The sequence below is a fragment of the Sorex araneus genome, chromosome 2 (genome assembly GCF_027595985.1).
Source record: "Sorex araneus isolate mSorAra2 chromosome 2, mSorAra2.pri, whole genome shotgun sequence".
In the NCBI taxonomy this organism is placed as follows: domain Eukaryota; kingdom Metazoa; phylum Chordata; class Mammalia; order Eulipotyphla; family Soricidae; genus Sorex; species Sorex araneus.
Genome location: NC_073303.1, coordinates 91,910,134 through 91,924,066, shown reverse-complemented (window position 1 = coordinate 91,924,066; position 13,933 = coordinate 91,910,134). Strand labels below are relative to the sequence as shown.

At 37.4% G+C, this 13,933-nt stretch overlaps 1 protein-coding gene across 4 annotated transcripts in view; it reads left to right on the top strand.

Moving 5' to 3' along the window:
• The window catches only part of KHDRBS3 (KH RNA binding domain containing, signal transduction associated 3), a 153,186-nt gene that overhangs the window by 83,938 nt on the left and 55,315 nt on the right, over positions 1–13,933 (top strand). For all 4 annotated transcript variants that reach the window (XM_055128258.1, XM_055128257.1, XM_055128259.1 and 1 more), the window contains 2 exons: positions 2,464–2,603; positions 13,725–13,920. In XM_055128258.1, coding sequence (XP_054984233.1) covers positions 2,464–2,603; positions 13,725–13,920 — 336 coding nt within the window. The remainder of the gene's footprint in view (positions 1–2,463; positions 2,604–13,724; positions 13,921–13,933) is intronic.

Here is a 13,933-nt window from a genome sequence, read left to right as displayed (position 1 = left end):
TTACCTTATTTTCCTTTGTATCTACTTTTTGCCACAAAAAAGTTCTTGTCAGATCCCTTAACACTTTTAGCAGTACAAATAATTAACATTATGTAACACATTTTCTTTAGAATGTCCATTAATATTCTTTTATTAATTTTCACTTTTTTATATATAAAATACTAGGGAATCTATTCATAGGCTCATTTTAGAGATTGCAGTAATGATACATTCAGATGACTTTTGAAGTCACTATATGTCAAATTATGGAAGGAATCTACAGAAAAATCTAGATGATTGATTCTCTTTACCCTTTCTCGTTGAACTTAGTAATTTAAATTTTTGTTCATTTACTTTTACTTATTCCTGCTCTATAAATATCTGATTATCATTTCCATTTTTAGTGTTGTTTGTGTTTTTTCTATTCCATAATGTTTATAAGTTCAAGTCAATTTTTTCTTGAATTTTACTGGAAAGCAAGGTACAACTGTTTAAGCAATCAATTTTATAATTATATTTCATTTTTATTTTGTAATAATTTAGGAAACTCTGAATTCTATTCCTCCATCTCAGTATGCTTGTGGTATTTCCATAGTAGATATATATATATTTTTTTTCTTTTTTGTGCCCATGTAACTTGAAAGGCTCTTGACCATGAAGTTTTAATTAATTAAGATAAATTCCATGTTATCCTCATCCCTCTGAAATGTCTTCCAGCTCCACTGACCCAAACTATTTCTGGAGTTGGTAGTGCATTTGTTATGGAATCTTGTTAAGTTTTAGTGTTGGCTGTTTCACGTATTATGAGTGCAGCACTGAGTTTTTCTAGTGTGATCACTCTGCTATTTTCTATTGATTATCCTGAGCCCTTCCCTTACTCTTTTTTTTTTAAGTTTTTATTAGTGAATCACTGTGAGGTACAATTATAGACTTACAAACTTTCATGCTTGCCCATCCCTCCACCAGTGCCCATTTTCCACCACCAATGGTTCCAGCATCCCTCCCAACCTCCCCATCCCCCCCACCCCATGCCTTGTCTGTGGCAGGGCATCATTCCCTTTTGCTCTCAATCTCCTTTTGGGTGTTGCAGTTTGGTCTATAGCCTACTTTCAGCATGCATCTCCCATCCCAAGCGGGCCCTCCTAGCACCCTTTACTTGGTGGTCCCTTCTCTATCTGAGCTAACTTTTCCCCAGCGTGTGAGGCCGGCTTCTAAGCTATGGACTAATCCTCCTGGCACTTATCTCTACTATTCTTGGGTGTTAGTCTTCCCTTACTTTTTGAATGCGCCCTAAACTTTCCATCTTTCTGTGCACTTACCTTTACAAGAGCCATCATATGCTCAGTTCCTTCACAATTCAACTAAAAAATTTGTTAAAAGGAGTTACAGAAATCATAAATTCTGTTATAATCTATGATTGCAATTTATTTTTTAAAGGACTAATCAAAATCAGCAATGAAGAGTGGAATATTGGGCAAAGTCAGGGAAAGCTTTCCCAACGTCCTATCTATGTCACCTGTGATATGTTGCTAATTAGAGAAACTCTCCAGGTCCAGGTTCTGTTGGGACCACAGTCTTTTTATGTTTTGCCTCTTCTTTTCCCTCCCTCCCTCCCTCCCTCCGTCCCTCCTTTCCTTCTCTTTCTTTTCTTTCCTTCTTGGTTTTGAGCCACACTGGTAATGCTCAGGGCTTACTCTTACCTGTGCTCTCAGGGATCAATCTGGTGGTGTTTGAGGGACCATAAGGAATGCCCAGGATCAAATCTGGGTCAGCCATGTGTAAGGCAAGTGCTCTACCTGCTGTACTATTTCTCTGGTCCAGTAAGACCAGTCATTTTTGACATGCAGTATCTTTGCTTCTGAGTTCAATTTCTCATTGCTTTTTTTTTATTTATGTTGTTTTTTGATGATTATTGAATTGAATTTGTGATTTTAACATAAGGGAAGGAAACTATCAGGAGTTGAAGTTGCAGAATTTCTGAGTTAAATATAGGCACAGTATTGTGAAGTGAAAAAACGGCTGGGGTCTTTCAAGAGTAAGGTAGATTTCTCTTAAAAGTGTCAAATTTTACTATTCAATACTATTCAAAAATTAGGAGTAATTTTAGTAGAGTTGAGTTCTTTTGCTCTAGAGACTTTGATTTGCTTAAGTGCTCATTGACTTAATGTTGAATTGACTTGTTTCGTGTTGTGTATTTTATGTATATTTATAATTGTCTAATTCGGTGAATATGCCTACAGAAAAAAATTACACCTGATTGTATATAATTTTAGTTTGAGGAAAAACATAACTTCTTTAGTTTGAGGAAAAACATAACTTCTTACTTACAACAACTCTTTATTTAAACATTTCATTTTAACAGGATCAAATTTTGTTTCTGCATTATTTTCCTAGCCCTGTTTTCTATGAAAATTATTACTGAAACTTGTTCTTTTCTATTTTTTTATAGAAAGTGACTTGTACCATCTTTTATCTCCTACATAGGACTATAATGATGAAATCAGGCAAGCACAGCTCCAGGAATTAACATATTTGAATGGTGGTTCAGAAAACGCAGACGTCCCAGTTGTCCGAGGGAAGGCTACCTTGCGTACTAGAGGCTTGCCAACCCCATCCATAACCAGGTAGGTGTAATTAATTGATTTGGGGAGTTATGATCGGTTATATGATACCTTAACTGTTTCCCTTATTAATAGTCAAGGAGCTCTTGTAGTGTATCAGTGCAGAAGTTATAAAAATATATTCAGGCCTTATGATTTTATTAGAGAATCCACTTTGGAGGCCAAAGCGCAGTTCCATTATTCCCTTGTTTGGGTTTGTCTCTACACCACAATGGTGTGAGGTCATCCAGTAATTGTTTTTCCCCTGTCTTGTGATGTCCTTTCCTTGCATCCACATTGCAGCAAATTGTAAGATATCAACTTGGTGGATTTTTTTTTTTTTTACAGTTGCAATGTATTCCTTTCTGGGCATATTCCACAGTGTCTTTAACTATTCATCTGTCATTAGACAATTGAGACAATTGAGGTTTTTTTTTTTTTCAATATTCTGGCTTTAGGGCTCGAGTGATAGCAAGGGCTCGAGTGATAGCACAGCGGGTAGGGCATTTGTCTTGCATGCACTGACCCGGGTTTGATTCCTCTGTCCCTCTTGAAGAGCCCGCCAAGCTACTGAGAGTATCCCGCCTGCATGGCAAAGCCTGGCAAGCTCCCCATGGCGTATTCGATATGCCAAAAACAGTAGCAACAAGTCTCACAATGGAGACATTACTGGTACCCTTTCGAGCAAGTCGATGAACAGTGGAATGAGAGTGTTACGACAGTGCTACATTCTGGCTTTTGCACTATTACAAGGAACATACCTGTGCGTGTATTTTTTTGAATTAATGTTTCTTTGTTTTGGGTATAATTATCAAGAAGTAGGATGACTGGATCTTTTAGAATTGCTACCTTTTTGAGAAATCGCCGTTCTGTTTCCCAAGCGTCTGCTCCTGCCATCAGTGAATAAGGGTTCCTTTCTGTTTGATCTTGTGATCCCTGCCAGTGAGTCAAATCACTGAAGATACCTCTGAAGATACTTTAGCTGGAGACTTAAGCCTGTATTTTCCTCAGTAAATTTTGTGACTTCTGATATAATCCTGAAGTCTTTAATCCATTTTGTCTTTTGTGTGATGTGAGATACAAATCCATTTTCTTTCTTTCATTCTGTTTTTTCCCCCATGTGGCTGTGTTGTTTCCCTAATACCTTTTGTTGAAGACTTTTCTTGTTCCACTTCATTTACCCATTTCGTCCTTTTTATTTCTTTCTCTTCAGTTTTGTTATTTGCATATAGAAATGCAAACAATTTTTGTGTTTTTATTTTGTAGCCCACTGCATTGCCGTAATCATTTATCGTTTCTAAGAATTTTTTTAGTGGGGTCTTTTGGGTCTTTTACATTATCATATCATCTTCATGTGAGACTTTTGCTTCTTCAGTGTGGATCCTGTTAATTTTGTCTTCTTGCCTGATTGTGTTGGTGAGTACTTGCAAAACTATATTAAACAATAGTGGAAACATTAACAAAAAGAGTAACATCCTTGAGTTGTGTTTAAATTCAGAGTAAAGGTCTTTAAGATTTCATCATTGATCATGAGTTTGACTGGGGGGTTGTTGTTATTATTTCTATCTTGCAGTATTTTTGAGAGTGTTTTGAATACATACTGAAGTTTGTCAAAATTTTTCTCTCAATATGACCATATGGTTTTTATCTTTTGTTGATTTGTTATATTAAACTAATTGATTTCCTATATTAATACATTGTTACATCCCTGAAATCTCATTTGATCATAATGTGTGATGGATCTTTTTGGTGGTTTATTGGATCAGTCATTCAGGTTTTATTGATAATCTTTGTATTGATATTCATCAGGGATATCTCTGCATCTTTTTTTTATATTGATGATAAGGCATTACCCCCACTCCCACTCATTCAATCAGTACTTGTTTGAGACCTTCAGAAAGCATTTTCTTTAACTGTTGCCTCTCCTTCTGCAGACAGCAGAGAAGGAACTAGAAAAGTAACATGGTGTAGAATGAATGATCTTTTAGCAGCATACTTTTTTGGTGCTGTTTTAGGTGGATTTTATTTTCCCCCTCAGTTGTTCTATACTCCAGATTTTTATTTTATAAGGAAGTTCACAATATTTGATTACATTTAATTTTCAAACATTGATCCCACCACCATTACACCTTCCCACGACCAAATTTGGGATTTTCTATCGCAAGCCCCAATCCCTATCCCAAAGCACAACTGAACTAATATATTTTGTATTGTCTTTTATAAAGAACCGCTGAAAATTCTGACAAAAATGTAGTCATATAGGAAACTGGAGATTGTTCTGTTTTGGCAGGGGCCATTAAGACATTCTTTAGGATATCACTAACATGTTGTTAAAGGTTGAGTGATGTGACCTTTCCTGTGTGTATGCATACATGAAAATATGTATATATGCTATATATGCATATATATATATATGCATATATATATTTCCCTCTGATTTGTTGCCTACTACCTAAATGCCATCAAATGTGGTGTGGTACTTATGGAGAATGGTTAGGAAGTGTCTTATGATATGTCGCGAGAATGTGGCTGTGCATCCAGGAATACATTGACTCGTAAGTGAGGCTCAGACCAAGTGTTCTAGGAGCGTCCTTGAGCGTGGCGAGGGTTGGGTTCTGGAGGTTCTCAGCTGCCGGTGCTGGGTCCCTCGGGGCGAGACGGGCTCTCACCTGCCCCCCTCTGGGTCTACTCTACATTTAGCCTGCTCTTTAGAGACCTGGTTAAGACCACCCTGCTCCACAGTTGCGGTCAGCATGCAGGGATGCTCCCTTCCTCTCTCTTCTGAGTATCTTCCTTGTTCTATGTTGCTTTTCACCAATCTTTATTCTGGGCCTGGTCTTTTGTCCTTAAATAGAGGCAGTTTTGCCTTTGAGCATTTGATAACTGAGTTATCAGACAGAAAAAGAGTTAATGCAAAGCAGGCAATGTCTGTGGCACTTTAAAGAGTTAAATGCATTCTTACCAGTATTGGGACCAGAATAGTCTGGGTTTATTTTAACTTAAGACATTAGGCCTTTACAGTGCCCATTTTAATGGAGGGCGTTTACTTGTTTTTCAATTTTGATTTGTTTTTTAATATTCCTTCTTGATCTTCAATTGCACATGTGAGGTCTTATGACTGCACTTCCTAGACTGTATGCTGAGGTGTTGGATGCTGTAGAGAACCAAAGGGATTGCCGTGGGATAGCTTAAGTTTTTATGGGCACTCTGTAATAATCGGGATTGCTTAGACTTTGCACTATTAGCTGAGTAAGTCATTTATAGTTTTATCATTAGAATATTCTTCATGGATTATAATGAAACCTGGGAATCTGGTAGTTCTGCATTTGCTGTGATAAGAGTAAGCACTGATGAACATTGGTGTGGATGAGGAACAGCCAAGATAGAGGAATTGGGGGAAAACAGTTATTAAAGTTATACTTTAATATGAAAATCTAGAATACAACATTATTTTGTAGTTGTAATCTAAAATGCACTTGTTCAGCTACTGGTCTTTCTGATAGAGCAATAAGCAACTTAGTAGGGGAATGATCAGATGATTTTGCTTTTGCTAGAGAAAATATCAGTGATATTTTCCTGAGTTGCAAGTAGTACTAGTTATTGACTGACTTGCAGAATTACTCCCGAGGCCTCTGAATCACTTCCCACACACTGAATCCCCTGGTCATACTTACAGAAGCTGTAGGTAATTGGAGTCACAGGCTCGCCAGGTTGATGAGGAAAAATGGAAGTGGTCAAAGGACTTGTATTCTTTGTGATACTTATAGCACTGATGAAAAGAGTCAAGTACAGAAAACTCTGGTACAAAGCCCCAGGCTAAATATAAAGAATGAACGTCCTGTTCTCCAATGTTGAAAACTCTTCAGTGTATCTTTAATGCTCATAATTTTGTAAACACTTTCTGAATGTTTTAAGATATCCATTGCATTGCGGTTTCCGAGCTATAGCACAGCAGGTAGGGCAACTGTCTTGCACACAGCTGACCTGAGTTCAATTCCTAGCACCCTTTTGTCTGAGTGCCATCTGGTGTGAGCACAGAGCCAAGAGTGAGTCCTGAGCATTGCCAGGTGTAGCCCCAAAGCAAACAAACAACAACTGAAAAAGAGATGGATTTTTTCTCACACTTTCACATTTGTTGAGTGCATTTCCACTTTATTTAATTTTTAAATAACCATTTCCATAATGACTGCAGTTTCTGTGGTAACTGCAGTTTGTCTGTTGCAAATCTTTTCTTAGGATCTAAGCATACCATATATCTCCTACTGTTTCTAATATCATGTAGTGATGCCATTACTCAGTTCATTTTCATCCACCTTGGATTGGTGCTTAATAGACAAGGATGGGTTTTGTCTTGCGTTTCTGGATTCCAACACAGGTATGAAATTTAGTGTGTTCTCATAAATTGTAACTTAAATAATAAATGAATGGAGGTCAGATTTTCAAAAACTAAAGAAATTTCTAAATGTTCTTGCAACAAGAATACACTCACCACCATTCAGCACTACAGTTTATATTTTCTATTATGATTGATTCATCATCATAACACTAAAGAAAAACGTGCATGTTGTGTTGGGCAAAATAAAGATTTTTCAGTTTAATTTGCATGCTCATTGGATGCTGGAATTGAAAATTTTGCCAGTTTTGCCCTTGAAGGGACAGCACATAGGACTTATCAATCACATGATTATAAGTTCTGGAACTATTACTTTACATAGTAAAGTGAAATTTAGAATAACATAAACCAGAATTCAAATATCACCATCCTTAATATTTAATTGGTCATTAGGAAGTCAGCTTTATTTTTCAATATGTTAGATATGCTTTCCTTGAGGATTAAATAACGGTATTATATATGTTTGATTAATGTTACATTTAGCACATAGCCTCATACAAAAATTAATTTCTATATATAGTTTATACATATGTATACATATACACACGCATAATATATTGGTTTCGCTCATCTAGCTTTCAAGAATGTGAGAATATTTTAACTTTTATAGAATCTTGATTCAGAACTGTAGCACTGTCCTCCCATTGTTCATATATTTGCTCGAGTGGGCACTAGTAATGTCTCCATTGTGAAACTTGTTACTGGTTTTGGCATATCGAATGTGCCATGGGGAGCTTGCCAGGCTCTGCCGTGTGGGCAGGATGCTCTGTAGCTTGCCGAACTCCCTGAGAGGGATGGAATAATCAAACCCAGGTCCACCGTGTGCAAGCAAACACCCTGCCTGCTGTGCTATCGCTCCAGTCTGTGATTCAGAACATTGTGTTTAAAATTTTTAGATTCCAAATTCATGATACCATAAATTAAATAATATAAGAATAATACATTGCTATGTGTGAATTGTCCTCTAAAACTAAAAAGACATTCACTAGTTCTCAACTTTAGATTATTCAGTTTTTTATTTATTTATATTTTTTATTTATTATTATTTTTTTAAATTTATTTTATTGAATCACCAAGTGGAAAGTTACAAAGTTCTCAGGCTTATATCTCAGTTATACAATGCTCAAACACCCATCCCTTCACCAGTGCCCATATTCCACCACCAATAAAAACAAAAACAAAACAAAAACAAACGAACAAAACAGTATACATCCCACCCCTCACCCCCCAACCCCCCTCCCCCGTGCGTGAGTGATAATTTCACTTCCTTTTCTCTTTTCCTTGATTACATTCCAGATTTCAACACACAACTCACTATTGTTGTTACAGTTTCAAAACAGACTCAATATTTTTGTTGGAATTTATCCCCCAAGAATACAGCTCTATTGACAAGGAAATATTTGATAATAAGTTTTCCACTGATGAGAATGAAGAGATAAAATGTCCCACAGCCGCTACCGCTACAATTTCTGTATTATAGTAATTAAGTCCACGGAGATTTAAGTTGGAAAATGAATCATTTCCCTTCCTGGAACAGCATGTAGCAAAAGCTTAGTTCACAGTCTCCATACATGGTTGCAAGCACTTGGTGGAACCCCAAATCCTAAAGCTGTCTCTGGTTCCCGCTCGTTCCACATCCACCGGCTGTGCAGAGGCATGGGCACCTGGGCCGAAACTCGGCCGGAGCCGAGCACCGGCCCCGGCATCCCGCGGCTGTTTCAAGTTCAAAGCACATTTTCTTTTTCCCCGCGCCAAAAGTTCATACCTTCTCAACGGACCCACAAAATGTCGGACACCACGCCTTCTCCCGGAGGGGAGAGAGACCAAGAAGGAAGGCTATTTCCTCCGTTAGCCGGCGTGGGGCAAAAGCTTAGTTCACAGTCTCCATACATGGGTGCAAGCACTTGCTGGAATGTGGAACGAGCGGAAACCATAGACAGCTTTAGGAATTGGGGTTCCAGCAAGTGCTTGCACCCATGTATTCAGTTTTTTAAACTGTCAAGAAACTCCCAAAGATTCTTACTCATTTACTTTTTTGTCTCTTACAATTTCATTGACAGAAAAATATCTTTCAAAAACCATAAAACTATTGCCTGAGAACAGATGACTGCTTAAAGAAACTTTGGCACATCTACACAATGGAATACTATGCAGCTGTTAGATAAGATGAAGTCATGAAATTTGCATATAGGTGGATCAACATGGAAAGTATTGTGTTAAGTGAAATGAGTCAGAAAGAGAGGGACAGACATAGAAAGATTGCACTCATTTGTGGAATATAAAGTAACAGAATGGAAGACTAACACCTGAGCATAGTAGAGATAAGTACTAGGAGGATTACTCTACAGCTTGGTAGCTGGCCTCAGATACTGGGGTAAAAAGCAGCTCAGATAGAGAAGGAACCACCAAGCAAAGGGTGCTATTTGGGCCCGCTTGGTATGGGAGATGCAGGCTGAAAATAGACTACAGACTGAACATGATGCCTACTTAATACCTCTATAGCAAACCACAACACCCAAAAGCAGAGAGAGAGCAAAAGGGAATGCCCTGCCACAGAGGTGGGGTGGGGTGGAGGGGACAGGGAGAGGGTGGTGGGAGGGATGCTGGGACCATTGGTGGTGGAAAATGGGCACTGGCTGAGGGATGGGTACGCGATCATTGTATGACTGAAACGCAAGCATGAAAGTTTGTAAATCTGTAACTTTATCTCACGGTGATTCACTAATAATTTTTTTAAAAACATGAAACTATTAAGAATTATTAAACTGTTTTGTGGAATTTTAGAATATAAAAGGCTGACAAAAATAAAACACACAGAAGCATCTGAATAAATATTGGCAGGAGGCTGCTAAGGAGTTAAAAATCCTTAAAGGAACCTGAAGAAATGGAGTTAAGAGTAGATGTGGGGACAGTTAGATTGCATAATAAAACAAACCTGAACGTGGATGTCACAGCCTAAATAGGAAGGTCCTGAAGAACCAATAAAGAGTAGTAACCAGGTGTTCTGGAACAGTAAAAGCAAAAAAAACTCTCTTAGCAAGTGTAACTCAGGATTGAAGGATATGTTTTAATTTGCACGCTTGTTCTGGGATTATGAGTTAATGAAAAAAGCAGTTTTCTGTGTCTGTAATAAGTCTTTCAGTTTCATTACGTATTTTAATTACACATCAATTTATTTCCAAAGACTTGCTAAAACTAGGCTTAGGTTTTAAACAGCATACTGTATTTTTTTGTTTGTTGACTGGAATGGTGTCCAGAATTCTATGGAAACAATTCTTTTCTAATTAAAAACTTAAACTTGTCACTATTAAATTTATGCTTTTAAAATAAGATCTCACTCTGTTTTTCATAATTTATTTCAGAAATTTTATGTTATTTTTTTTCTCACAAATAGTTTTCTTCTTCTGGAGATCAGAAATTATTTTACCTTTAAGAATTTTATGCTGAACTGTTTCATATCTATTTATTATTCTGATGTACACAGAAATGAAAGTGTAGAATCACTAATCCTAAGCCTTGAAATGGTCATAAAGGATTCCAGGTTCATAGAAAATTGCAGTGCTAAATTGAACCATAAAATTACTGAACAAATGGATAAGAATTGTTATCAAAGAACAAGTTTAAGTGAGGAGTAAGGACTGATTAAAATATCTTAAATTATTCAGTAGTTTGTGCAAAAGTACAATGGGTAGAGTATTGCCTTGCATGTATGTGACCCCTGGTTTAGTCCCTGGCACCCCATATGGTTCCCCATACACCACCAGATCTCTGAGCACCATGCCAGGAGTATGCCCTGAGCACTGCCAGTGTGCCCACAACAACTTTTGGTTTTTAATTACCCAGCTTCAGGAACACGAGGTTTATTCTTTCTAATAGTCATGTGTCTTAAAAACTAACGCTGGAGCTTTATGGTCTGAGATGAACAAAGTTAGACGTTTCTAGGAAGTAGCCACATGCTCTTCCTTTTCATCATCCTGGAAAACTATTTTTATTCAAGTCCTGATCCCTTAGACTCAGAAGGTCTTACAGAATCATCCGAAGTCTTTCTCTGGAGGGGGACTGTATTTGGGCAACACCTGGTGGTGCTTGGGGATTTGGGCTTACAGGACCATATGAGGCGCTGGGGATCAAACCAGGGTCGCCTGCACGCACGGCAAGTATCTTCACTCCTGTGCAGTTTCTGAGGTCATGTCTTGCTAGCTGTTATATTACTATTGCCTGTGTCATGACCTGAAGTTCATTATCCACCTAGTAATATTCAGTGAATGTAGGAAGAAAACTTGAATTCTCTTTGAAATAGATTGCTGTGTGTGTGTGTTTGTCTTCATACACTTAAATTTATTTTTTATTTTAGGCATTGTGATTTATAATACTGTTAATAAAATGGTTTCATACATAAAACATTCCAACACTCAACTCTTCACCAGAATGTTCCCTTTTCCTCCACTATGTTTTCAGGTCCCACTCATACCCATCTCTCAACATTCTAAGCTTCTGTTGCTTTTGGACATTCGTTATTCTTGTAGCATTTTTTTTCCTTCAATGTCATATTCCTATTCCAAAGTGTACTTGGTGTCCATCTATTCCTAACTTCCTGAGAGTTTTTCTCATAAATGATGGTACTGCATTTTGTCATAAGCTTTTTCGCTTATATATAATTATAATATTAATCATATGATTATAAGTTCTTAAACTTTGTTAAGGTAATGGAACACATTGGTTTGCTAACGTTGAACCAATCTTGTATACCTTGTATACACTTGGCACGTGATTTTTTAATTGGGTGTAATTTGTTACTGTTGGGTTCAGTTTGCTATTCTTTTAAGATATTTTAGCATCTCTGATCATGAGATTTATTGATTTTAGTACTTTTGGAAATCAGACTTGTCTTTTGTGTCCTGAATGAATAGGTAGCTTAGTTATTGTTTCCACTCGTATCCTATATGTCACCCTGGAGACATCAATGTTCAGCTGGTCAACCCCAGGGAATCCTTCCTAGAACACTCACCCCTTCCCCTGCCCCTACTAATTTTGTACTTTTGTGAGTGTCAGAAGGGAACTGGAAAAAATAAATCTTGGGAAAGTTCTTATGGAAGGTACCAATCAGAACTGAAAGATAAACTGCACCAAGTCGCTTATGCTGTATATTCAACAGACCAGTCACATTCAGGACAGTTCTATTCTCTGGTTAGTAATATGGACATGAATTTCAATGACTAGTTTCTCAAGGGCTAGAAAGATACTAAGGGATTTAGGTGGCAGACCCTTGTGTATAGCAGACCCCAGATCAATGCCCAGTACCACATATGGTTCCTGAGCAATGGCAGGTGTTACCACATAACAGAAATAACCAGCCTCATAGAGTGAATTAGGTTAGCTATGCCTTTAGTTCTCTTTTTTTTTGGTAGAAAACATTTCATTTCTTTAATATTTGATAGAACTTACCAATACAAGAAGCATGTTATTTTAAATAATTATAAACTGTCTTTAAAAAGACATTTTTCAGATTGTATAAATTCTCTTTGAGATTCAGTTATTTGTACCTTTCAAGTCATTACTCCAGTTTATCTTAGTTAACAAAGCTGTTAGGGAATTTTTCATATTCTTCCTTGATCATCTTCTAACTTCTTTGAGCCTAGTAGTGATTTGTCTTACTTCTTTTGTTCTTGTTTAACAATCTCATTTCTCTTTTCAAATAATTTCATGCAACTAACATTTGATGTGTTTGTTTTCTTCTTTGGGTTTAGCTGTTCATTTTATCTATTGTTTGTTTTTTTTTTCATTTATTCTGGGGGCACACCCAGCTATCCTCAAGGTTTACTCTTTGCTCTGTGCTCAGGGATCAGTCCTAGCAGTGCTTAGGACCATATGTGGTGCCGCAGACCAGATCTAATTCTGGCACGTGGAAGATAAACACCCTGTGCCCTGTACTACCACCAGCCCCTGTCTGTTGTTTTTAGCTATTTTTTTGCTATCCAGATGAATTGATGTCTGTGATCATGCTGCCTGTTACAGTTCTCCTTATTTGGACTATGTTGTCTATGGAGGTAGAACTCCCTATGGCCTGATTTTCTATTTCAGCCTTACTTGTATGTCTTTATCTTTTCACAACTTCACATATTTTAAGGATTTTGCTTATGTTGAGCATTATTGATGCTGCTGTCTCCTTCTTTCCTCTCTGACTTGAAGTCTCATATTTTATGTTAGAAATTCATGAATATGTTACATCCTTCTTTAGAAAGTATCTATTTAATTTGAGAATATTTTAATTACTTGTATAGTAGAAACATTAAGGATGAAATATTTTATTCTCCTTCTCCTATATTTATCATATATTTTGTCCCTTGCATTGCTAGTAATTTGTAAGATCTTTGTAGCCCTTGGTTTCATTTCTTTGCAGAGAGAAATAATTCCACTTTATTGTATTGGCATGAAGGTTGGGTGATGCCATTAGAGAGAAGTGCTCAGTAAACTCACCTTCCAGTTATCCTGTTTTCCTCCTCTGTATATGCCTCTGTATATGAGACAGAAGTTCAAACTTAGTTCTTCTTTAATGTTGGTTCTATTTGTGACATAAACTGACTGGACTAAATATCTATTACTGCCTAAATATTTTAACTTCTACTTACAGAGGTTTGTTTCTCAGTTGCACTTTTTAAATTACTTTGCATGTAATTTCTTTCATGAGGAATGAATGCATGTGAACAATGAAATGTTGGAGAAAATGAAGAATGTTGCAAATTTGCTTGCAGGGGAAGGGGAGGAGTCACAGCCCGGCCGGTTGGAGTTGGTGTACCAAGAGGGACCGCCACCTCCAGGGGTGTTCTTTCTACTCGAGGACCAGTGAGTCGGGGAAGAGGACTTCTCACTCCCCGAGCAAGAGGCGTTCCCCCTACTGGCTACAGACCACCCCCACCACCACCAACACAGGAGACCTACGGAGATTATGTAAGTGAAAGTT